At 48.4% G+C, this 26,721-nt stretch overlaps 1 protein-coding gene across 1 annotated transcript in view; it reads right to left on the bottom strand.

The window, feature by feature from the left end:
• The window catches only part of AGRN (agrin), a 156,929-nt gene that overhangs the window by 44,057 nt on the left and 86,151 nt on the right, over positions 1 to 26,721 (bottom strand). The window contains exons 4-10 of the mRNA XM_063317556.1: positions 15,621 to 15,836; positions 13,360 to 13,584; positions 11,260 to 11,484; positions 10,819 to 11,025; positions 5,750 to 5,971; positions 1,378 to 1,572; positions 999 to 1,199 (exon numbers count right to left, since the gene is read on the bottom strand). Of these exons, the coding sequence (XP_063173626.1) occupies positions 999 to 1,199; positions 1,378 to 1,572; positions 5,750 to 5,971; positions 10,819 to 11,025; positions 11,260 to 11,484; positions 13,360 to 13,584; positions 15,621 to 15,836 (1,491 nt within the window). The remainder of the gene's footprint in view (positions 1 to 998; positions 1,200 to 1,377; positions 1,573 to 5,749; positions 5,972 to 10,818; positions 11,026 to 11,259; positions 11,485 to 13,359; positions 13,585 to 15,620; positions 15,837 to 26,721) is intronic.

The following is a 26,721-nucleotide window of genomic DNA, read 5'->3' as shown; positions in this document are numbered from 1 at the left end:
AGACGCATGATCTGAACCCAGGAGGAGGGACAGGTTTTGGAAATTCCCAGCTCCTGCCCGCACCCAAAAAAGACTTCTGAGAGAGACCTCCACACATTTACCAGCGAGTTTGATTATATTTGCCCCAAGTCGAATCAAGCCCAAGATTTCGCCCCTTGTGACAGCAGAGATGCATAACCAAAATTTACCAGAGATTTCCAAAAGTTTTTTCTAGGGTGGATTATTATTATTTTTAATGGGAAAAAAGGGAGTAAATTCTGGGATGCCTCTTGGAAAATAACCCTACTCCCTAGATTTCATTCCAGCTCAAAAATGGAGCCTCAGCCCAGAAAAAGCTGGGTATTTCCATGTTACAGTTATAATACCATGGGAAAAGCTGAAGGAAAAAAAAAAGATTTGTGCCAGCTTTATGCCACCGGAGAGGCATGAAATACAACAACCAACATGTGACTCTGCTAGATGGGCCACCAGTCAAGGTTTAACTGGATCTGATAGCCCTCTTACTTAAGAATTTAGTAAAATGTGTTAGAACTTAATTCATACGGGCAACATTCATAATTTGACTCGCAAAGCAATCCATTTCCCGGCTTTGCACAAGCCCCTGAACTACAAATTTATTTGTTTATTTACTATCTTTTTTATGCAACCCTATTTCTCAAAGCCAAAGACTGGTGGTGGGGCACGATTAAAATCAAGTAGCAACGTGATGCTCAACATAATAAATCAAGCTGATCAAATCACATTATCAACCGTTGTGTGAAACCTAAGAGGAACAGCTGCCCGATGGCCAGATCCAAATGAACGAAATGACCTGGATTTGTACATCAGGCCAAGCTGTGCCAAGTATTAACCCTGGTTAATACTAGCCAGGATTAGCAAGCCTTAGCTTGCTAAGAAGTTGTTTTTTTTTTTTTACTTTAGGGGGGAAGTTTCTATTCAAAAACTCTTCCCAACAGTTTGGGCTGTTTTTCAGACAGCAGAGGAGGAAAAGGACTTACCATCTTCACATGGACCTCTCTTCACAATCTCCAGGTCCTCCTTCTGCTGACAAGCCGCCAGACGCAGCTCGCACTCGTTGTTGTAAGTGATGCCGTCACTTCCACACACGCGGGCCAAGGGCTGTTGCTCGCAACGGGGGCAGAGGCACTGCCCCTCCACGCACTGCGCCCCGAAGGAACACACTGTGGCCCCACAGGCTTCTGCAGGGGCAGGGAGAGGAAACAGAGGAGGGAGACCATGAAGCTCTTTGAATGGTTGAGTTGCTGGCTCAGAGGGGAATCAGTTTCAAGGTGCAAGGGCACGGGCGTGCCAATGGGATGCCAAGGGGGGCCGAAAGGCAGCCCGGATATGGAAGGGGAGAAGGAAGCCCGGACTCACTGCAGCTGCCTTGGGCGGCCACCTCGATGGAGGCCTGTTGCATGCAAGCCTGGACATGGAGTTCACACTCGCTCCTGTAGGTGTTCCCGTCGGTGCCACAAACCAGTTGAGAGGAGGCAACACATTCAGTGGGGCACACGCACCTCCCTGTCTCCACCTCGCAGATGGCACCGAACTGGCACTTTCCGCAGTGGCCTGGAAGGGAGGAGAGAGACTTCAAAATGGGGATTAATGGGCAGGAAGCTTTTGAACTCGCCTTTTCCCCCAAAGGAAAGCAGGGTAGCATTTCTCCTAGGAGGACTAGAGCAGGGCTGCAGGACTCCCTTGCCACTGACTGGGACGATGGGCGTTGGAGTGTACCATCTGATAGTAAGGATTTAAGAGGTCTCATTTTGGAATAACGTAGCGCCTGGCACCTGCGTTGCGGGAGGAAGGCCCTTGATTCAATTCCCAGTGTCTTCAAGCAGGCTGGGGAAAGCTGTGGCTTGAAATCATGGAGAGCTGGTCCCGGTCGCTCTCAGGGCCCGCCCAATACGTGGAGCCACCAGTTAACCCAATTACCAACTAAAGTTGTCCACCACAGGGCATTTGAATATAGTACTAGGGGAAATAAACAACTGTGAGTGGCTGCAACGCAAGGGGACCCCAAAAATGGCTCAATGAATATTTGGCCCAATCCAACCAAGGGATTTTTCTCCCTTGGATGCCACTTCTCCGGCCAACACGCCTTCCTGTGGCTGAGGGCCTTGACTGAAAAGTGCTTCCGGGGCTGAGAACGCTGCAAACGAAGAGCCACCCACACCAGGCCCATTAAATCCACGTTGGAAGGGGATGCGCATTTTACGTTTCCCTCTCTGGCCACCCAGGCAACTTCCCCTAATTTTAATGAATTCTTCTTCTTCTTCCTGGGAAGAGATGTATTTACAGCATGACACCAATAATTCACAGCTCCTGCCGTTTCCTTCCTCCCCATCTTCCTTGAGTAAATGTGTGTGTGCAGTGGGGCGGGCTGGGAGGGAGGGAGGAAAAGGAGGGCAGGCGGTGTATTTTATCCTCATAATTCACTCATCAAGCCGAAGCTCTTTGAACGCCGGGAGGAAGATGGGAAGAAAGAGGAGGGACGGGTCACCCAACCGAGATCTTCCAAACGGCAGTCTTGTATTGACAGCGGTGTGACGTGTCTTCCGACAGTCCTGAAGCCTCCTTTGTGAAACTCCTTTGTGTTTTTCCCCTGTGCAGAAAAAGATCTGCCGCCTCTCTAGTCCTGCTCCCCGCAACCACACTCACAAGGAGAACCCCCCCCGCCGCTGTCGGATACCAAGAGGAGAGGGAGGGGACCATGATGCGTCTTTGAGGGCATGCCCTGCAAGCAAAACAGCACAAAGGATCAGACCCTCCCAGAGACTTCAGACAGGGAAAAGCGACGGGCTAGATGGGTCAAGAATTTTGCCCTGGTACAAGGTATCTTTGGCAGGCAGCCTGCGAAGGAATGACAGGTTGGCGGAGAGCGGGGAAGAACCCAGACCGCAGCTAATGGTCTTTCTGATTTTACATTTGGGATTCTGGCACTGCTTATCTATCAAAAAGCAGAGCGACTCTTCACTGTAAGAGCCACGGGGTATTTCAAGAATGCACGTGGTTCCTGTCCCCCCGTCAGTCAACAGGGAATAAACAGGCAATGGCACTGGGGCTTTGGTTGCGGGGGAGGGCAAGACAGGAAAAAAGATGCACAAACCATCGACCAGCTGGCCAGTCTGGCCTCCCTGCTAAAAGGAGTGGCTGCAGCTGACCGTCTCGGCAGCCACCCTGCAATGTCTACGGCCGTGGAGAAGAAAGAGTTGGCCAGAAAGGGCTGAAACATCTGGGGTGCAAAGATGCTTTCCCTCCTCCTCGCCATCTTGCACAGCTGGGGATGGTTCAGGCCAACAGTGGGCCAGAGGGGAGTGTCTCCCTCCCAGGCGTGTGGGGTCAGGGCCAAGATGTGGGTGCTAACAAGGGGAGCTCAAACGCGGCTCGGGGGCTCCAGAATCCTTCCCCAAGGACAAGATGGCTCCAGGCTTCCTAGATTCCGAAGATCTGCTATTTCCAGGGCGACCCTGATGCCAACCTTGGCCCAGACGCCTGCTCTTGTACGTTTCCTGCAGGAGGATCTGCGCAAGAGGCATTACCTGGGCCCTGTGCCTGGCACCTTAACCTGCATGCTCCACAATGCCTGCCAATTTAATTATGGCCTAAAATTGGCAACGGGTTGCCAGCTGCTACGTTCCACCATCCCGGGGCACAGCCCGTATGTTTGCCCTGGCGCGGACTGCTTCTCTACCTCGACTGATAGTTCACGCTTGGAAAATGTGTGTTCGCAACCGCCAGCCAGGATGCTGCTTAATCATTTGCCTTCCCCCCAAATCCTGCAAGTGGAGCCGTTTTGAACATCGGCCAAAACCAAGCTGCTGTAGAGCCGCCACGCACCGCAACCCAGCTTTGTTCTCTTGCGCGCTCTCCGCCTCCACGGTCTCATTCCCCAACAAAGTTGTGCAATTTGTTGGTCGAGGAGCTAAAAAGGAAAGAGGCTTCGAGCCGGGAGCAAGTTTGTTTGAGGCGGGTGGCCATCTCGCAGCCGAACGGCTCAAAGGCACACAGTCGGTGGCTTGCAGGATTGAGAAACACGCAACACTACTTTTAATGCATCGGAGAGCACTGTCCAGCCAGCTCGCTTTTCCCTACTTTTTGAAGCAAGGGCGTCCCCAATTTTCCGACCAACATTTTTTTCCCAGCTTTAGGTGGCGATGGCAAGGACAGGAAGCATGCAAGAACTAAGCCGTCCTTCTTTTACGTAGTTAAACCGGGGCATATATTAGGGGACAGAAAAAACCCTGCCTTGTTTTCTTCAGGAGAGAAAGAGAAAAGAGTTGGGGGGCTGAGGAAGATTTAAAAAAAACACTGCCCAGGATGGAGAGAAAAGCATTTCTTTCTCTCCTGTTCAATCTGTCAATTCTGGCTCCCCAGGCAGTTCATAACAACAACAGACTATGAAGTCCAATAAAAGGATCACAGTAAAAACAATAAAAATAAATTCCAGCAATTTGAAAGCACAGCCGCGTTAGGCAGAGTTTTTAAAGCAACCTGCTAAAAGCAAGCATGGCTGACGTCCCTCCTGGAGAAGGTATGTGTTTGGATTTTTTTTAACCCATCTTCTGAAGGTTGGGGAGGAAATTCCCATCCCTGACGCACAAGATTGTCTGACTTGACAAGTCTGGAGAGGACTGCATTTCCTCCCCGCTGGGCCTCACCCTGTAATTTCTCCCCAAATGCAGCATCATGTGGACTCATGCAGAGGCAGCCATGGAGAAATCAGCTCAGCGCCCTACAAGAAGCATCAGGTTTCTAGTCCTCAAGACGGCTCAATGCTTGGCACAAGGAAGGGGAGGGGTGCTGCATGCCAAATTAACCCACCTCTTTGGGGAAGCCTACGTCCCCACATTCTCCTGTGAGCAAGCATAAGAACAAGAAACTGAAATGAACGTATTGTCCTTATCTCTGGGTTCCCCACACCGCACAATTCCTGGTCCCACCTTAGGTTGGATTTTAATATGCTCCTTACGCAGCAGGGAATTTCTGCTCTCAGCTTCCTCAGCTAATTGCTTACGCATCAATATCTGATTGCAATACAGCCGTGGGACTTGCGACCCTGATCTCTGATGCTCCGTTTTATCGCTCATGATAATTTTTTAAGCAGAGCTTTACACTAGCAGTAGAGAAGGCCTGGAGCTAGACTGGGGGACTGGTTTCTGCTGGACGAGCGGGGATTTGAAACTGGTGCTTCCTGGTCCTGGCTTGACACTCAGACTGCGCCCCTAGCACCAGAGGCTTGACCCACAACAGGCCATCAATCGGTGTTAACAGCTATTGGTCAGTCTTTTAGCGCAGCAGGTCTCAGACGCTTTGGACTGCCGATTTTTTACGTTCTTAAAAACGACTGAGCGCCCCAAAGAGCTTTGGTCGATGTGGGTTATATCTGTCAATATTTGCCGTGCTAGAAATTAAAACTGAGGCATGTTAAAATAGTTATCGGTTTGACTTCGCGGGCCCCTCGAAAGGACCGCTGCTTTATTGGAAACGGAGGCCGTCCGTCCGGGATGCCGCATGCTGCCCCAAATCCGAGCGGGCGGTTGGCTTTCTAAGGCCTGTTTCCTTGCCACCAGGAAGAACTCACCAATGTGCCAACTTTGCTTCTTTGCCCGTCCCCTTTGGATCCCACTCAGATGGTACGGCCTCCGATAGCAGGAGCTAACTATCTGCTTTTGCAGGCGGCCAGGGAACTACTTGATAGCTGTTTTCTATTTTACCTCTGGGAGAAGGTGATCTAAGGACTCACCGCAGGGGCCCTTGTGTTTCACTTGGATCTCCTTCCGCAGGGCGCACGCCATGGCGTCCAGCTCACAAGGGTTGCTGTACGTGAGATTATCGCTGCCACACACTGGATCGTAGATGCTCTGGCACAGCTGCTGGCATTCACACACGGCCTCCTGGTTCTTCACCACGCAGGTAGCCCCAAACTGGCACTCAACGCTCAGGCAGGGGCTCGGCTTGCCGAGATCTGAATCGGAATGGCAGGAAAGCGGGTAGAATGGTTAGAGACCAGGCAACATCCCCTGGAGCTGGACAGAGTCCTCCGTCTCCATCGCCCGCAAACTGTTCGGGTGAAACTTCAGGAATCGATCCACTATCAGGCTGTTCCTGTTACCCAAATGGGTGGGAGGACGGCAAATGGATTTCCTGGGACTTCCTTACGAATTGCAGGATGGAAGGGATCAAGTGTTCTCTCCTAAAAAAACCTGCTCACAGTTATGTTTCCCACCACATGTTTGGGGTGTCTGCACCAGAGGCGGCCCGTTTCCCACCACTGGCAGTTGGCAGGGAACGGAGAGGGCGGGGGATCGCCAACCATGTGGCAAAGCCACAGCAGGCACACTCCAGGTTTCGCCCAATGGGTGGGCCGGAGATTTGGCTGTGCCACGGGGCAGATCCGCCTTTTTTTAGCCCTCTGTTTCTTTTTCCAAAATTATTTTCTGACTTGTGCTAGTTATGCCCAGAAGGACACACTTATTTTTATTCCTGCTAGTCACGCAGCACTGCAATAAGCTGCAGGGGAATACTGTATTTTCCTCCTCTTCCTTCTTCTCCAATAACATTATTACAATCCAGCACAGCAACAACCCTTGGTATTTTTAGGAGTTCGGGGCTGAACATAGAGTTCCCCTTCTCACCTTTTCTCCTCACCCCAACCTTGTAAGGTGGGCTGAAAGTATGACTCAAAGTTACCTAGCGAGCATCAACATTTATACCTGGATCCCTGAAATAACTGTCGCTCCACCTTTGTGGTATGTTTATACATTTCATAAGGACTAGAAACTTTGTTTTGAAGTACTAATTGCATCAGAGCAACAAGCTCTAGGACTCAGAGTTCTCTGCCCACAAAAGCACACTCTGCCTCCTGTCCCAGAGAGGAAAGATGTGCACTGCAGCAGTTCCAACTTAGAATTTCTGGCGCTTTCAGCCTCCGAGTGAAATGGGGGTTTATTTATTTATGAGATTTCTCCCTCTCTCAATCCTTAATTGGGTCTAGATGGGGCCCCTCATGCACAAAGGAGGTGGGAAGAGCTCAGGGTGTAGAAGGAAGTGGGGCGGGGGGGGGAGAAAAAACCTGCAACTGTTCAGTCTGCAAAAGTGTCGATATCGGGGTGCAACGCAATTCCAAATTGCTCAAAGGAAGGAAGTGAAAAGCAGGTTGGGGAAATTCACTGCAAGGGCAAGTCTGCATTCCACAGTGCTCACAGAGGGAGGGGGAGAAACAGAGAGGAACAGGAGGGTGGGGGACACCGCTGAGACAGGATGACAAATGCAGTGATGAGGAAGAAGAGGCCATTGCTATTCTAAAGTTTGCATCTCCTGCGATGGTCGGTTGGGTTCTGCCCTGTGGGGCAGGACAACAAAGCCAATCTTAAAACAAGACCCCAGCCCAGGGGACCACAGGACATCGGGGAGGAAGTCTCAGATCTTGCTGGATTTTCATCTGCAGGGAGCTGGCTGGAGGAGCCCCTTCCTAACCATTTCCCTGCAGGCAGAAAGCAAGCCTGTCAGGGAGAAGGTAAGCCATGCACTTTTCTCACTCGTGAGCTAGAGGCCTCTCTGTGGGATTTAAACGTGGCCAGTGGGAGCATCAAGCTCTCTCCTGCCTCAAGGAAAAAGGAAAATGGGAAATCTAGCCCAAAAGTAACCAAATGCCCAGCACGTCTAAGAACTCTTCCCCCGCCCCCCGCATCCCTAATTCAGCAAAGGAGGAAGGGGACACTGTTCAAATTTCATAGTGAGCTGGCCAGCCACCAAACCTCTTGGCCGGGTGTGGATTTCTTAACTGAAGTTACTTTTTTAGAAAGTGTGCATGTTGCCAACTTCCCTAATAGTTTGTTGGAACCGGGGTCCTTCCACACTGTAACCCAGGAGTGGAACCACTTGAGCCTCAGGACTCCTTGTGGTCCTCGGGGACCATCGCCAAACCAGTTGCCAAACTGCCATTTCCAAGACGGGAAAAGCCGTGGGGAGCAATTGTTTTAAAGGGCATTCCTATGTTGCATCTACATTCCATGGAAAGGCTATCAGATTTTATCCATTGGCAGATGGATTCAGCCCTTTTTCAGCCAAGCAGGCCAGAGATGTTGTCCTGAGCCCAAGTGGTGACCACCATCCCAAAAAGGTCTCAAGACTAAACTGGGATAAAACTGGGATGGAAAAGCAACATGCAGAAAACTAGGGCAGGAGGACAGGTCCCTCGTGTTTAAAGGTGGCCCAACCAATCTAGGGGCGTTCTACTCCCTGCCAGGAATATTTGCACACTTCGCACACTTCTGCTGTGTTCCCTTCCATGGCCCAGATGGAAACCAAGCTCCCAGCCTGCCCGGTGGCTGATAGGTGATGTTTTCAGCTTCCATGCGGCCAGGAAAGCATGGCTCTTCCCATGCAGGCAGACGGAGGAAGAGAGAGGGGTGTGTAAATCAAATGACAAGGGCAGCAAAACAATTCCAAAAAGCCAACCAGGAAGGTCAGAATGGAGAAATGGACCTATTCTGGAAGTAAGAGGAGCAGCCCAAATTAGCTCATTCCCTGGGAGACAAGTGCCTGGTGGCTCTATTCACACAACACGCTTAACCAGGCCAACGAAAGACGTAATGGTCCATCTCCCCGACCTCCTTGACTTTGGGATAAGTATTTTCCCCTGGCTGTGCCGGGTTGCCCCGTATCATCCCATTCGTTCGGTTTAGGATTCCATGCAGTAACAACCAAACCCAGAAGATGAGCTAATTCAGTCTCCAGGCTCAGAACGTTGTGGGAATGCAGCATGTGTGTTCGGGAGAAGGGCAACAGCCTAGGACGCTGAGGGGTCTTGCCCTCGATGGGGAAGAAAACGCTGGCCACCAAAGGCCGTGCCTTTCGGGCCTCGACGGGCAAGGGAGAGGTGCAAAACGCTTTCACGGCAAGAGGGACACGAGGTTCCCCCACCCTACAAGATGCAGGGACGCAAGCAATGCTAAGGGGAGGTGAAGACAGTGCAGGAGAGGGAAGAAGCCAACCTCGGAGCAGAATTCTCCTGGTAGAGTGCACTGGAGAACTGGGCAGGCGCACTTCCTTTCTCCGAACAGGAAACACTAGAAAACACAAGACAACAGAGAGAAAGAGAGAAAGGGAAAGGAAAGAGAAAGGAGAGAAAGAAGGGGGGGAGACAGACATAGCTATGGACTGCTTCCCCCAAGTTTCCAGGCACACCCCAGTTTAATTCCACCTCTGACAGCAGCGGAGAAATCGGTCTTTTTCTAACGCAGCTTCGTCCCTAAATCGAATTTCTGTCAATTGCACAAAGGGGCGGGGGGGGACAGACAAAGTTTTGCGTGGTGAAGGGGCGCGTTTAAAACCAGGGGTTTTAAAGAGGCGTTTCACAAACAGCCTTCGTGTTTGGGAACCGCCAAGAGGGCGGAACGAAGTGAAAATACGGAAAGTGGCTGGCCGTGCGTAATAAACGCTTTTGTCGCCACCGTTCATTCAATCAAGCCTGTGAATGTTACGTTGCGCATCAAAGGATCTTGGGGCGATTTCAAGATTAAAAGACGTATTGGGGCAGAAGAGTTAGTGGACAGTTACTTGCATCGATGCAAATGTTTGGCTGCTTTCAGGGGGTGGGATATGTAGTCAGTTTTGCTTCTGCACACACGACAGGCAAGATTAATTTTCTTCTTCCTTTCGCACCATTTTTTGAAGCCAGCGAGAAAAACAAGAATTTGTTTTTTTCTGGACGCTCCTGAGAGAGATAATATCGTATTGCTCCCCAATGAATTTTCAGTGGAGGTGGGAAACTGTTTGGTGTTACCATGGTTTAGCTATTTAATCTAGTTGCTGATTTAACTTGTTTTGGGTTCACGTAATACACTGAATCACAAACTAAGGAGACAGGCTGTCTTTGCACAACATACAAGCCTTCCTAAGATTAATGGATTACTTTGCATGTTGTAGGAATGAAGTTGCTAAGTCCTTCTTTGACACGGTTGTGAGTAAAAGCCAAAGTGAACCAAAAGCACCCTCAACAACTGAGTCTCTGCATGGGACTTCCCTGATTGACACCTACTCAAAACTATCATTCATGCTATTAAAAAAATATATCCAGATTTCTGGCCCGAGGAATCTTCAGTCTAAAATTCCACATGGGGAAACAGAGGAAGTAGATCGAAGTGGTGATATATGGGCCAAGGACTGGTGTTCGTTACATTTCATTCTGAACGTTTATATCGATCATTTGTTTGCAAAACCCTTTGGGTAAAAGTTAACGGGAAAGCGGCATACAAATAAACAGAATGAATGAACAGGCTGGATCCCCGCTTCTTCCTCTTTAATGAGCTGACTCCTCTGAGCTCTTTAGGGAAAGCATGACCTGCTTTGCGCGCCTCAATTTTTGTCCTCCACAGATTTAAGGCGAGGAAGGAAAGACACTGCCAGGACTCACCCCTGCAAACTAAGAAAGATTTGTTGGGAAGGATGGAAAGGTGTGCAGGAACCAGCCTGGGTGGTGCAGAAGGAGAGTGTGGATGCCCAAACTGTGGTGGGAGAAAGCAATCAGCAAGCAGGTAAGACAGGTATGAGAGACAGAAAGATGGAAAGATGGAAGGTGGACAGGACTGAACACTCTTATCCAAAATTCCCCGTAAGGACGAAAGGGTGACGACACAGGTTTAGAACAAGACAAAGGCCCGGAGGGGAGTGCAGGCAACACCAGGAAGAAATTGAGAGGAAGGAGGAGAGCAGGTCGGACTGCCTCATCGTCAGGGGCAGACTTACCTCTTTCGGCCGCACCCACCGGATCGATGCAGAGAAACGGGCCATTTGGGGATCCTCACTTACCACAAGGTCCATGGTGCTTGACCGGAATGGAGGCTCTCTGCTGGCACTCCGCCTTCTGGCGCTCGCAGTCATTGAAGTAGGTCTGGCTGTCCCTGCCACAGAGAGGCTGGTAGGAGCCATCGCAAACGATGCGTTCGCAGGAGCAGCGGGCAAGTCCCCGGCGGATAAGGCACACGGCGTTGAAACGGCACTCGTCCCGGCATTTGTCTGGAGGCCCCGAGGAGAAAAGTGGCATCAGTTCTCAACAGCACAAAAAGGCCAGCAGGAGGGGGGGGGGGAGAGCGTGTGTGTCTGTGCTCTTGGCCCCAACTCCCTTTCCACCTGTCCACCTCAGGCACATTCACAAGAACATCAGAAACTGCCTTCCTGACTTCCAAATTGGGCCTGCGAATCCTTGGCACGAGTAACACGGACGGCAGCGAGACATCGAAATTCACTTACCTTGAAGCTGGCACTGTTCTGAACGCAACTTCTGGATCTCGATCCCCCGAATGGCGCCCGTCCTCAGCAGGACACACTCGTTTTCGTAAGTCACCCCGTCATCCCCGCACACCAAGTCTTCCTTCAAGGGGCAGCTTTCAGGCCGGGGCAGCAGCTCAGCCTGCCGCGAGCGAGGGTTGACACGGCAAACTCTGTTCATGTCATTGTGGGTGTTTTTGCAAGGATCTGCAGGGCGGAAAAAAAAAGACAATGATTTGGAGAAACAATATAACCCAGTTTTCACATTACATGCTAAACCAGGGTTCCGTGGCACCCTCGGGTTCCACGAGAGGTCACTAGGGGCTCCCTGGGAGATCATGATTTATTTAAAAAATTATTTCAAATTTGGGCAACTTTGCATTAAAGGGGTGTGTTTCACTCTTTATTTTTAGTTTCAGAACACTCTTAATGCATATATGCAGGCCCACCCATGAAACGAATATAATAATTTTGTAACTTCTGGCCTATCTTTGAGCCTGAAGGCGCAGGGGTTCCCCGAGGCCTGAAAAATATTTCAAGGGTCCCTCCAGGGTCAAAAGGTTGAGAAAGGCTGGGCTAAACCTGGTTACCACCTGGCCTGAACCTGCCCCTCAGGGTTGATTAGGTTAAACAGACAGCTTAGAGCGATGTCCGAAGCAGCCAGCTGAGTACAGGGGTGATGGGCGGGGTGGAAAATTGGAAGGGAGGGCAACCAGAGTAATGTATCTGGAATAGCTACCCTGCACGCTGCAACATTTTGTCGTGGATCTCTCTCTCTTAACTTGGGTCTTTCTCAAACCAAACAGCTTTTGCAAGAAAATCCCACACTGCTTAGAGCTGTATTAGTGAGTTTGCCCATTCACAAGATACTAGGGAGATGGGCCAATTTCCCCCCAATCTAGGCCCACCAGTTGGAAAAGTGGTACTGATGTGTGCTGAGTTCCCCAGAGGCGCCTGCGGGTGAATGCATGTGAGCAGCTGGGATGAAAACAACCCAGCCAGGAACAGCAGGCCGTCAGTTACCCTCTTTAATCTGGGCTTAGCCAGATCACCTTCCTTTCAATGCTCGGATGGACTTATCAGAAAGCACAAGATGCCAGGCTCCAGATCAGCCTGATGGCTGGTTAATCCCCTTCTCAGCTTCTCCACAGGGGCATTTCCAACACCCTCGTTGGTAATACCTGGAAGAAGCTACAGGTTTCTGCTCCCTTAATAACCAAAATGCAAAAACATACTTTTTTCCCCCTTAAACAGAACCCCATGCTGGGCTCTGGAATACCTACATTTCCATATCAGACCAAGAGGGACAATAGCTTAACATGTCACCATGGAGACTGAAGAATCGTAGTGCATGTGTGTGTGTGTGTGTGTGTGTGTGTGTGTGTGTGTCTGTGTCTATTTTGGGGAAAACAGGAAACAAACCACACCTTAACCCCTGCAGACAAAGAAGTGAAGAGCGAGATCAGAAGCATGCTCGGATTTCAACGGGTTTTTGCACAACAAGCCATTTCGCTCCAGGTGCCAAAAACAACAACAACCCACAAAGAAAAAAAAATCCTGAATCGGTGGTCACCGAGAACATCTGAACACAGAGGAGGAGGTCTGCGGGGAGAAAGAGTGTTTCTTCAAAACCTATACACAGATTGGGAGGGGCATGTTTCTTTCCCCAGCACCTAAAATTGTCAGAAGGAGGCAACGCAGTGCCTGTGGGTGCCAAAGACCCACAACCCTTCCATCAGGGGTTCACGGAACCCCCCCAATTAATACTCTTTGAAAACAGGCCAAATCTTTCAGCATTCCCATTGGGGGAGAATGCAGCCCTTTCACCAAATCTCAGCCGTGAGATCACCGTGAGATTTGGTGTCCCTGCAGGGGCTGGGCCGTAAAAACGTGGTTTTACGGCACTCAGCACAATATGAAATGAGAGGACAAGTCCTAACGTCGCCATCGTGCCTTGGTGGACTTACCACTCCCCCACGCACCGATGATTTGCCTGGTCTGGTGACGAAATGTCTGCAGAGAACACCGAGACCCCAACCGTTCAACCTGGAGCTACAGATATTCTCTGCGCTTGGAACTTACCGCATGGGCCGTCAAACTTCTTGAAGATGTTTTCCTGCTTGTCACAGGCGTGCCGGTTCAGATGGCACTCGCTGCGATAGTCCTTGCCATCACTGCCGCACACAATGTTCTCGGGCACGCCGCTGCAGAGGGACACGCAGATGCATTTGGCCGACTGCCTGTCCGTGGAACGGACGCATGTGCTGCCGAAGCTGCAGGCCACCTCTGTGCAGGGGTCTTTTGAACCTGGCAAGTGGGGAGAAGACCCAATTTGGTGAACAGGAATCATGGGATCGAGGGGCAGGCAAAATCAGCTTCCAGACCATGGGTGGGAACGGTAGGACGCTCGCAAGGGAATCCAAGAAAAGGGGATTTTTTCAGCAGGTAGTGGAGAAGTGAGTAAATGTGAGTAGATTAATAGGTACCGCTTCGGCAGGCAGGTAACAGCGTTCCGTTTAGTCATGCCGGCCACATGACCACAGAGGAAGTGTCTTTGGACAAACGCCGGCTCTTCGGCTTTGAAACGGAGATGAGCACCGCCCCCTAGAGTCGGACACGGCTGGACTTCATGTCAAGGGAAACCTTTACCTTTACCTTAGTGGAGAAGTGGAGGGGGTGCCTAAAACCAGCTTGTTACATCAGCTCTCCACTTTCAAACTGCTGAAATGACGGTATTGCTGCCATCGTGCCCAACCGCGCCACTGTCTAATAACAGACCTCCACAGCTACTGTTTTCCTATTTGTTATGCCGAAAGCCCAACTGTTTTAAGCACGGCCCCGCTGTTTGCGGCCGGAAGCTCGATATTATTAGTTCCCTTTGCATGGAATCGTGGGCGCTGCTCTACCCAGGTCTGCCAGGCAAAAGGGTGAATGAGGTTTGAACTGCAAAAAGGAGATACCCTTGGTGTGCCGTGAGCAAAACGTAATTAGAGACAGACATTAAGAGGTGCCAGCTTTTCTCCTAGGATGGGGGCAGCCTCTTATTTATAGGCCCTGGTTGGCTCCCCTTTATTTATTTAATAACCCCCCTCCTCCATTAGACATTTCCCCCTCCCCACCCCAACCCACTGTTATTATTTTAAATAAATCAGGATGACACACCCCGTCTCCCTTCCTTCCCTTTCCCCGCACTTCCATCTCCCTAGCTCTCTGCAGGAGTCCAGGAAAAAAGCGGAGATTTATCACTAAGAGAGGGAACTTCTCCGTCGGAGAGGGAGGGGGGAAAGGTCAAGTTAATTTACTCGGAGAAAAGCAGACGGGGAGTTTTCATTTGCACAGCTTCTCGCTTTCGGAAGGCATGTGCCACGCTACCACGGAGGGTTCGTTAGCCTTGCTTACGAGGCCTTCTCCAGAAAATCACCCGCTCCGGGTGCAAACCGGACTTAGGAACATCACAGCCGGCATCTTGTGAGAGGTGATGCCAGTCAACCAGGAGGGCTGACGTTATCTATCACTTGGAGCACAGCAAAGGGGAAGTTAGAAACTTAACGTTTACCTATAATATTTTTTTTCCTTTCTACCTTTTGTTTTTGGTGGGGGTATCCCTAAATAACAAAATAGTGGAGACATTTGGCGCTCAGCTCAGAGATTCAGAAAGGTCTCTGAAATCCTTTCTCTGCTTGTAAAAGTAACTTGATGTGCTCTGGTTTTGTTAGGGTTAATTTTCCATCTATGATATACAGGTAGTCCTTGCTTAACAACCATTCACCTACTGACAGTTCGGACTTGCAACTGTGCTGAAAAAAATCAACTTATGACGGTCCTCACACAACCGCCGCAGCGTCCCAGTGGTCACGTGATCACAATTTGGGTGTTTGGCGACCGGTTTGCATTTATGACCTTTGCAGCATCCCGTGGTCACACGATCGCCATTTTCAACCTTCCCAGCCAGCTTCTGGCAAGCAAAATCCACGGGGAACTGCATGATTCGCTTAACGACCACATGATTCGCTTAATGACCTCTGCAAAAGGGTCATAAAAATCCGACTGGATTCGCTTAATGACCATTTCACTTAGCAACTGAAATTCTGGTCCCGATTGTGGTCATTAAGTGAGGACTACTTGTACTGAGCACTGATTGTACAACCTTGGTAACTCCTTTGTCCACTTACTGATACTAGATCTCCTGCATTGATTATTTTTTCTCCTTTCCCCCCCCGCTTTTGCTTGTTCATTTTCTCTTTTTCTTTTAAAAATGATTAATACGGGAAGAGGAAAGAGAAGATGCAGGAGCATCTGAGGTCCAAGGTGTGGTGGATGAAATGTTTGCCACTGTCACTTACCACAGGCCCCTTTACTCATGACTTTAATGCGACGCTGCTGGTTGCACTGAGCCTTCTCCAGCTCACATTCGTTACTATAGGTAGAGTAATCTGAACCACAGACTGGAGCCACCACAGAAGGGCAGGTGGTCTTCTTGCAAACACATAAACCTTGGGAAGGGTCCACGGGGTTCTTCTCACAGGCAGCACCGAAGCCACACAGCATCCCTCGACAGACTGTGGGTGTAAAGGAAAAGAGAGTTAAGCTCTGCACAGGCTGAAGAATAAAAACTGGATCAAAGTCTCTAGTCCATATGAAGAAAAGCATGAAAGTATAGACAAAACTTGTATAGGCAAAATGGGATGCAACAACCTCGCACTGGTGTCAAGAATCAGTGCCGTGGGTGACCTCAATGAATTCAGCCTCAGGTCCAGTTCACACAACTTGGCATGTTACACTCGGCCTGTTTTGGGGGGCTTCGTATTTATTTGTCAACTTTATCACCGCCCATCTCCCCCTCAAGGAGGGGGTCTGGCGGATACAGGGCGACTCTCTTGTTGGGCTAGTTTACAATTCTATGTAATGTGTGAATCCACAACCTGGCTGATAATGTCAAGCATGTCATGGTAACACAGACTCTGTCTCCCGAGTCCACGCTTCCCCACAGCCCTTCTGTTGAGAGGGCAGATGAATAAGATTCAGCCCCTCTCCAGAGGGAGGAAGGAGGGAAGTGTGGTTGGAACTCAGCTCTCAATTGCTGGTTTGCAATAAATGTAATGAACTCGTAAATCTGATTTCCAAAGGATGGAAGGGGGGGGGTCAGAGTTTGCCCACCCTGCAGCCTCAGAGGATCTCACCCCGAAATGAACAATTGTACTATTTCCAGCAACCTTCTAATGCAGGAGACCAAAGGTGAAGGATGCTGGGAGTTGTAGTTCATAAGTGCAGGGCCACCCCCCATTTAAAAGCTTCAGTACAAACCATTCTGAAGTCACCTTTTTTACCTACACAAGTGGACTATAATTCCATACAGGATTCTAGGAGCCATTTTGGGGTGTGTGTCTGTTTGTGTGTCTGTGTGTGTGTGTGTGTGTGCAGAGAGATGAGCAGGGAGGCCATGTAATCAGCTAAGCTGGCATAGACTAGTCTTCCATTTACATTGCAAATGAAGTAGAGGTGACGGCTGTTCTTTTTTTAATTTTGGAGGTGATTGGGGTGGTGGAAGAGAGGCCAGGTAAAAGAAACTGAAAAACACAGACGTGCAATCATGAAATAGACAGTGAGCTACCCAGAGGATCTTCCTTAGATCTTTCGGGTGCAGGGTACCAAATTGATATTCGGCTGTGCAAAGCCCTAGGCTAGAAGTCTGATCTCGCGCTTTCTTGCAATGAAATTCCACTTCTAAAACTCCTGCCTAGCTTAGCTTAAGCTCTCACACTTCAGTAGCATTTCCACACCTTTTAAAATTTCCATTCTCCCTCTCCTGTGCTGAGAAAGTGAGCCTCCAAGCTAGGGAGAAGTGTTGCCAACCGACGCCTGCCAGCTCGCCCTATTCCTCCGTCAAGTCCAATTGATTCTTGCTTGGCACCGGATCAGAAGGTCTTTCCCACCACTACCTTACTGGCTCCGGTCTGAACTAGAACATCCAGATGTTGAAGCTGCTTCCATCGGCCAACCTGAAGCTTTACTCATCAGCTGGAACTCTGCCCAGGGTCCAATGTCAGAACCAGGGCGCTGGAGGCAGAAGGTGAGGCTGAAAATATGGTATGGGTGATGCAACGCTTCTGGGCCTTCTCACTGGGAGAGAGGAAGCTCACACCCAGAGCGATATAGCTCTAACAGATTTCCTACTGCCCCATCCATGTCACCCAACCGGGGGTCTTCCAGAAGGGGTGGTCTACTGCCAGTGTTCCATGATCAGACTTCTCGCCCAACACCTCTAGAAGGCCCCAGGTTGGAAAGATCTGATTGACTCTGACCAGCTCTGGTTCTCTAGAGCAGGGATGGGGAAAGGATGCTCTTCCAGATGTTTCTGAGCTCCGGCATCTCTCCATGAGTAGCTATCATGGTTGGGATCACTGTGAATTATAGCTGAGCAACATGGGGACGTTGCAGGTACCTCAGGTGTAGGAGATGCTTGCAGAGGGTGACAGTAAGAGAAGGGGAGGCAAAGCTACACGGGGACAAGTCTATAACACCAGCAGAGCCTTCAGCTTCGTTGCAGCGGGCCAACCTCATTCGTTTCATTAGTCCACCTAGCTCAACATCGTTGGCCCAAGCTATCAGCATGTGCTGCAAGGCTGCCGGGGAACTAAACCCGGCGTGGAAGGTGTGGATTCTTCTGAAGAGCTGAAAGGATGAAAGATCAAGGCCGGGATATCATTGCTGGCTATTTCCCTCCATCATTCTGTTGCTTTTCTGCTAATTTTACTGTGTGTGTGTCAGATCACGTTCTCCTTTTTCACATTGCTTCCACTGCGCTTGACCTATAGTTTATATATTGTCACTGTTAACGTATCTTGCAAATCTCAGAGGGTGGGGTATATTCCCCCCCACTCAGAAGGACTGTATGAGGGTTGCAGGAGAGGACAGTATTTGTGCCCCACCTCTATTTTGCACTCTCCCGAGTTACTGATTTGATTAGAGATGATTAGCATATCATGAAGGGTATTTCACATTTCTATGGACACGGCACACATATTAGGGGAGAGGGGAGGGAAAAGAGATTGCCATGTATAATCTCAGTAGAAAATCATTTTTTTTTTTTTAAAGTATGAAAAATCATAAAAAGGAGGGGGAAAAAATAAAACCTTTGCCAGCAGTTCATTTACACTTCAATACATGGATATTTGGCTCCAGCTGCCTGGAGAATTTAAGCTCATATGCATGGCAACAATACACTAAGAGACTAATATTGTCAAATAAAAAATGAACTCTTTTTCTCTTCTGCCCAATATCTAAAAGCAATTTATCATTTTTATGAAGCTCTGTAGACCAGCTCTTTCCCTGCTTTTTTTTTTTTAAACTAGCAGACAAATCTTTTTTTCCCCCCTCAACCGTGAGATAATGGGTGGGGAAGGAGGCAAGAAAAGCAATGGGCGCTTAAAAATGCAGAGTTCATTGCAATTTTTTTTCCCCTCCTTTCCCACAACCTCCTCCAAGCCCCTTGGCCAATTTTTCCAGACTTCAGCTGAAGTTGTAGCACATTAGTAAACTGTCACTCCAAGGGACAGAAAGATTCTCTCCTGGCAGGAGAAAGGAGATCCAGAGATGTGTCAGAAAGGGGATATTGTCCCTCCCATTTCTCAAGGACTGCACAGCCAAATATTAGGACTGTAGGTCAGGTGAAGACAGATGCTTTGCAAAACACAAAACACTCCTGGTTCAGCCCTGAATGTTTTCACCAAGCAAATCTTGAGCAGCTGCGAAGAGCCCCTGGTGCTCGCACACTCATTTTACAGCACATCTTTTCCTGGTCCAGCACCTTGGACAGGGCCAAGGAGCTGAATCTAGTCACTTAATTTCCCAGGATGCCCCCAGCGCTCTGCAGTATTGTGGGAAACTAAGAAGGGGGAATAAGATACAGCTGTCCAGGACTGCAGGGAGACTCTGCAGAGAAATTTGACAGTGTTCAGTTTTTTGGGGATGGATCCAAGTGAGGTGCCTCCAATTCTGAAGCTGTCCCAATCCCTGGAATCTCTAGCTGGATGCTTCAGAAGGGAGGAAGATGGGAGATATTTGGCTCGTGAAGGCCGTTCAGTGTCTCTCAGGAGCAGGGAGAAAAAGCTGCAATCAGGGACCGACAAGGCCTGGTCGGATCTTGTACAACTGACCTCCCATCTGCAATTCAAAAGCCTCTGCACTTGGATAATAGATGTTGGTCCTTCTTACTATAAATGGAGTTCCTATGTGTATTAAACCTTGCTCTTCCGATAGATCCCCATACTCTTCTCAGCTTCAACTCTCTTTGGCTTTTCCCAATTCCTGGCATGTCTTGGTTTATTATCTGCGGCTCAGCCCATGGGAGAAGACGGGAAAACGGAGACAGGGCTGATGTGTTATATGCCACTTCGGAATAGTTGCTTTCGACAGGCTGGCTACAGCAATCCAGGTGTGAAATGCACGCTCCTCAAACTCCGAGTCCTGAAGCCAGGAGCTTGGGCTGAAGGCTCAGTAGCAGAGCAACAGCCACAGGAAGACTTTTTCCCAGTCCCAGCCAATCCAGAAAGTCCATGACCCATGCTACATTTATTTCTGGGCTTACAGATGCCTCCCCAAGCTGAGCATCTACAGCTCCTGGGTAATGGTAAGTGGGAATGACCTTGGGAGACTGGGCCCAGAGGCGCTACCTAGGGAGTAGTCAGATAAGAGACAGCATAGCCCTCAGCTGGAGAGTGGGTGGGGCAAAAGTCTGTTCTTTTCCAAGACCATCTGTAGGGATAAGTATCTATGGTCCTGCAAAGGCTGATGCAGAGACAAAATACACTCTGCCAGGATGTCAGCCTACGTCAGTCTTTAAAGAACCACAGATACTTATCCCTACAAATGGTCTTGGAAAAGAACAGAACAAAATTTATCTGAGACGAATGCAAAGCTCCTCATTTAGAAAACAGAAATCCGATGCGCTGAGGTAGGATGGGGAATGCCTGGATGTCAGCAGGGCTTGAGAAAAAGATTTTGGGCCGGTAACTGAATGCAAACTAAACACAACTAGCAGTATACAGTGCTGGGCTCCATCAAGAGAAGTACAATTTCCAAATATTAGGAAGAACCAGTTCCATCTTATTCTAAGTTGGTCAGACTTGCCTCGAGTGCAGTCCAGTTCTGGGCGCCGTCCTTTAAGAAGGGTTCCGAGAAGGTGGAACAGTTTCAGAGAACAGCAGTGAGAAAAGGCAGCTAAGATAGATATCGAAAGGATCTCATAAAAAAGGACAAGATGTGCATTCTCTCATTTCAAACTGTAGGACACAGAGTAACAGACTTTTTCCAACTGAATGTTAGGAGAACCTTCCTAAGGGTTCCTAACCCAAGTGGTGGTGGATGGCTGCAAGCCCAGAAGACCTTCTGTATGGGTGTGCTTTAATTTGGATTTCTGTAGAGCAGGGGGCTGAATTCCAGGGACCAAATGTGCCCAAGTAGCCCAAGCATTCTTTGGAAGGTCTTTCGGCGATTCCTTGCCTGCAGACACGTCCACAAATAACAGAAGCACCTCGCATGGAGTAAAAATCATTCCAGGGGGCTTTCCGTGGAAGAGAAACAAGAGCCAGCAGCAAAGGAAGTCAGTTCTAAGTTTTGATCTTCACATTTTCCCAATCAGCTTCTCAGCGGAGACCTATTTTGTATTTCCCACCCATGTCACTTGGAGAAAAAGCCTGTTCCCTTTGTTAATCTTTAATCTTTGTTAAGATAATCTTACCCTCCCTTTTTCGTCCTGTCAGGTCCAAGGCCTGGTGAATAATTTAGTGCAAATTCAGCAAGGCCCGGGTACCTCTGTCTCCCCTGGCAGAGCCAAGAGCGTGCGAGAACACAGCTGGATTAGGAGGCAATGAAAAATGCATGAGCGCTGAGCAGGTGGCATATGGTTGAGTTACTTCCCCGCTCTTCCGGCACCCTATTTACACATTCCGGCATCACTCTGCAGAACCTCCAACTTATCCAGAATCTCAGCAGGGAGGTGGGCAAGTGCCATGCTGTTGAATCTGATCAGTCTGCCCTACCAAAACAACATCTCTGGGATTCTCCAGGCAACCACAGGCTTATCCCGCTTCAAGCCCAGCCACACCTCGCTGGGGTCTGTCCATGCGCTAGTGCATGAAAGCACAGGAGCTGGAAGATGGGAAGACAAATTTTGGCGAGGGTGCTGATTCTCCAAAGCAAGTCCGTAGGTTAGACCGCCCAAGGCGAGAGTGTCAAGGAGAAGCCGAAAGATTAAGGCCCAGAAAAAGAATAGAAAAAGTTCTAGAAACTCTGACGGTGAGCTTTCAGAGTTCTGCCCAAGGATTACTCAAAAGGAGGCCTTTATCCATAAGAGGTCTTATATTTTGCCTCCTCAGGAGGGCTTGTCTATACCTGAAGTGGCCCATTTGGCCAAGGAAAGATGCTCTTGATTTGGGAAGGGGGGAAGTCAGGGGACATCACCTTTGAAGGATCAGACCTTCCTGCCCGGCCCACATTTTCAGGGGCAAATTACTCCTCCAAGATTTCCAGATTGACTTCTGAAGAAGCGTGTTTGGGGAGATGCACAACAGCATCCAGAGCTGCGAAAGACAGAGGTCGAGCATTTGTCGTAAGGTGGTGTATTTGCTGTGCCCTGGATAGTCATGGCGACGTTAGGTATGGGCTGTTAGTAATCAGCTTTCAAACGAGCACGCACACACAGCATCCAAGAGGGCCCTGATTAACGTCGGATGGCAATTAGGCCTTAATCTCTGTGACTTTTTATGTGAGGTGCTCACAGGCACAAGAACGGTTAGGGGCATGGTAAGCCGCATCTCCCTGTAACTATCAGTCCAGCAACGGAAGAGAAAGTGATAGATCTATCAAGCCTGTGTGGTTGACCGCTGGCTTTTAGCAGATTTCCTTGCACACTTACTTCCAACCTCATTCCCACTGTGGGACAGTCCAGAGTGCCGTCCAAGAATTTGCCTACACTAGCATCAGGAAATGAGTGGCTTGAGCGCCTGAATGATTAAAGCAGACGGAGAAATAAGACAAAAAGACATTCACCAAATGGTGAAAATGGCCAGGTGAGCTTGCCTATGCAAAGCTTAAGGGACACTGATTTTTGTATGCAATGTGCTGGTAAGGATTGCCTAGCACTATCAGACATGAACTACGCCTTAATAAACCAGAACGTGAACTGCAGTCCAAGGACTATCGCACTCAACTGAAACTGGAACTTGTAAGCCAACCACAGCTTGGGCTGTTTTATAATCTTGGTATGCTTGGATATGATAAGACATAAGCCACGCGTGACAGTGTTCACTTTTTCTCCTGGTTGGTTGATCTGCCCACGCAAATGGAAGGACAGATCAGGCAAATTCATATATATTCTGGTTTATTTTGGACTTCTGGAGGGGAAATGGCAAACTGAAGGCACTGAGCCGACAACCGGCACAGACAAGAACCGGCGAGTAGAAAAGTTTCTTCTCCAGACAAGGAGAGGACTTGAGATCGCCCACAAGTGCCCCAGACAGTTGCTTCCTGAGAGGAGACCACAAAATATTGGTCCCTGGTGGGCTTAGAGCTCTGGGAGGTAAGGGAGTAGCCATCTCGCTCAAACTGCAGCCGGTGCCTTTAAAAGAACACTGAGTTCACATACTTCCTTTTCTAATCACATTTTGAAGTTGCTTGTTAAATGCTTTCCAGCTATTAGGTACCTTTGGATCAACAGATGTTACAGCACCGGTTGAGTTTCCTTCAATCCTTAGCAAAAGAAGATTTAAATACAAGTTTAAGGACTTAATTTTTTTTCTGGAATAAACAGCAAAAGGGTGGTTAAAACTTTGATTTTAGAAAGTTTCAAACAGACTAAGGGTCCAGATAAATTTGAAATAAGATTTTGGAGTCAAAGAATCCTTCCCATGGGAAAATGCTTTTGTTTTGAATTGTTAAAAAAAAAAAAACATAGTAAGACTTTAAAAATTGGACACTAGAGGGAGCTAGAAGGAACTCAAGATTATAATTAAAGGAGAACACTCAAACTAATACTAATTTTTAGATTAATACTAATTAGTCTACTAATACAGAATGAGGCATAATATTTTAACATTGGACATATTGAAGGGTATTTTTGAACAATGGACCCAGAAGTTAATTTTAAGTATCTGCCTCTTAACACATCAGGAAAACAAGGGCAGAGAAGAGCAGTAAGTCTACTCCTTCCTTTATTGCAGTTCATGCTAATTAATAAACTCTGTTCTCAGCCAGGGAAGGTGTACAGTCAAAGTAGTCACACATGGGAAGGGTTTTAAAAAAAACACAAAACAGCGAACGGTGCCCCCATCCAGTGTTTTTCCCTGCCTATCCTCACAGCCTTAGCAAGACAGAGATGTTAAAGCTTCTTCTTCGGAAATTATTTTGGATGTCAGATTCAATTCATCAGCACCGGATAGCTCTCGACCTGAGAGGGGCAGCGGAGGATTAAAATTGTCTGTTTCTAAACACACACAAAGGGAAGAGGTTTAAGTGGTGGTCTCTTCAAAAAAGGGCAAGGAACAGGGAGTTCTCACCAAACCCTTTTCATCCTATTAGAGAGATTCTTTGCTGCTGGCAAAAGGTGTTCATTATGGGCCATTATACCTTTCTGGCTCAGTCAGGTCTAATCTTTTGAGCAAACAAGGATAGATCTGCTTCAACTGGCCTTGGAAAGAGGGGAACAAAAGACAGCTTTTCTTTTTTCTTTCACCTAATTGATTTAATTGGATTTTGAGCCCCAGGGCTAGAAGCCACCTTTTTAAAAAACCCTTGACTCCTCTTCACTATTTCATTACCACCTCTTGAGGTGGCTCCCCGCTGCGTAAGGAAGGATCACTGGGACAGAAGCAAATGCAACAAAGCTCTACCTTGGACATTTTGGGCTGCTTTTTCCGCATCCAAACAGAGAAATGCAGCCCAGAAGAGAGCCGGGCAGCATTTCCTTCTTCCATGGAAAATGTCGTTCCTTCTTTGGGGATGAGACTGAAGCAAGCCATGAATCAGAACAAGGTCGCATGGAAGGGGTCCCACACATTCATCCTGTGAATAGTTTGCTGAAAAACAGATTTCTGTGGACTAAACTGTAGTTGGATGGGTTCACAGAAGACACTAAGCCATAAACCATGGTTTACAAGTCATGCTTTCGGGGTTGAGTACACTAAGCCATAATGAATGGGTCACAATCACATTACACCATTGACCAGTGGCTTACAAACTGCGAAACTGGGTTCACACGTCATACTAAGCCTTAAAACTATGTACCTGGAATCATGAACTGATTGAAAGGGATCTTAGGGATCACTGAGTTCAATCCCCTGCCTAGTGCAGGAATCCACCACTAGAGCATCCCCAACAGATGGTTGTCCAGCCTGGCCTCCTTCAGTGAAGGAAGGATCACCACTCCTGTGGCAAATCTTACATTGTGGAGCAGCTTTCCCCCCAGGAACTTCTTCTCGACGTCCAACCAAAATCTACTAGTAAAATCATTGAATCATAGAATGGAGACCTTGGAGATCATCTAGTCCAACTCCCTGCCCAGTGCAGGACTCCACTACTATAGCATCCCCGACAGATGGCAACCGATCTCTGTTTAAACTTCCCCCTCGCAAAGGAATCCCCCACTTCCCCAGATAGCCCCTTCCACTGTGGAACAGCTTCCACCATTAGGAAACCCTTCCTGATGTTCACCCCAAATCTACTTCCTTGCAACTTCAGCCCATTATTTCTTGTCCTGGCTTCTAGGATGACTGAACAATTTTGCCCTATCTTCTCCATGACAGCCCTTCAGGTACTTGAAGCAGCCACCCTGTCTCTCTGCACATCCTTCCAGCTCATCATCCAGGAATCCCTCCTTGGGACATGCTGCAGTTTGACACGTTCCTTCCTAATTTGCAGTGCCCGGACCTGGATGTAAAGTCTGCAAGCCACAATGGATTCACAGAACTTGCTAAGCCAGCTTCTGAATTTCTCAAGGTGAAGGGTGAAACCCGATTCTCCCTCCCCCATTTTTCGATCTCGTCCTTCTTCCTCTCCAAGCAGGAGGTTGCGGGAAAGTGACACAAACTCTTACCTGCTGCCTGAACTGACCTCTTGCATTGAGATTTTGAAATCAGGCCAGAGACTGCCTACTTTTTTGTAACTAGGAACAAACCCACGTTTCCTAGAAAGTCGTAAGCAGACTGGACACAGCATGCAGCACATTGCTAGGGTGTGCAATCTGTGCTACAAGTTAATTAACTTGCTTAATTACCATTCTAGCATGTACTTCTAAATTTGCACACACACACATAAACACGTGTGGGGCGGGGAGAGAGAAAACAACAAAGGGTTCATTTGCACAGATGATGTGATGGTTCAACATACTACTGAAACCTTTGACCGACCAGCCCTCACTGCAACCTACTTGTGCGTAACTCTATTCTTTGAATAGAGCCCTTCAAAGAAAATGGTGTTGGATTTTGGCTAGTAAATGGACTGGTGTCTTAAAAAGCAAGTGGGGCCTTCCTCTTGCCTTTCTCCTTTTCTCTCCTGCACAGCTCTAACATTTCTTCAGTCTCCAACCTACAGCCCCTCAAGCACAAATCGACAACATGGACCTCTTCAGTGGTGAAATTAAAAAAAAAAAAAAAGGAGTTTATTTGCAAGGCATCGCCTTCAAAAGAATCTCCCCAAAGGGGTCGCAAACAAATGAAATGAAGCTCTCAATTCTCCCGCAAAAACATGAAAAACACGGAATAGGTTTATGGTAATTATTCAGGCGGGTGTTTCCTTTTCAAACGGGGAGCCTGTTTCGTGCCATTAAACTTTCAGGCTTATAAAAGCATAGACAAAGAGCAAGAGACAAAAAATCAGGAAATTAAAGGGAGAAGATAAAGGAGAAGACAAGGGAGCATGGCTAGACCCAGAGTACCCCAACATACTCACTACAACCCTCCACATCTTTCCACTTGCAAATCGTCCTTGTAAACCCGTCCTTGTTTTTATCACATCGCTACCTAGCGATCTTGGTTTAACTTCATGTCTTTTTGAGGATCCATTCTCATTCTTTACTTGCCCCCCAAATGGCCCAACCGCTTTTCCTGCATCCTCGTCTTTTGTTCCCACCCAGCCATTCCCACCACCTCGAATATCACATTAGTTAAGAACGTTGCGCAATTTCCCCCCAAACTCATCCCTTTCCCCCCACTATCCCCATTCACAAGAGCGTTTTGTGCAACTACCCACAGCCTATGAATTCCCACTTTCCTACGCAGCCAGGACCACCTAGACGGCATCAGTTGATACCTTCTGACATAGTTTGCCCCTTTCATTCCTAATTAAACTCACAGCTTTACTTCCCTTTGTGTCTTGATCAAATCCATTCCACCATCTTCATTCACATTTTATTACCTCCTACCCCTTCCTCTTCGTTTCCCAGACATACAT

Source organism: Candoia aspera, chromosome 18 (assembly GCF_035149785.1).
Source record: "Candoia aspera isolate rCanAsp1 chromosome 18, rCanAsp1.hap2, whole genome shotgun sequence".
Classification (NCBI taxonomy): Eukaryota; Metazoa; Chordata; class Lepidosauria; order Squamata; family Boidae; genus Candoia; species Candoia aspera.
Note: the sequence above shows the minus strand (reverse complement) of the source record. Positions and strands in the feature narration are given on the sequence as shown.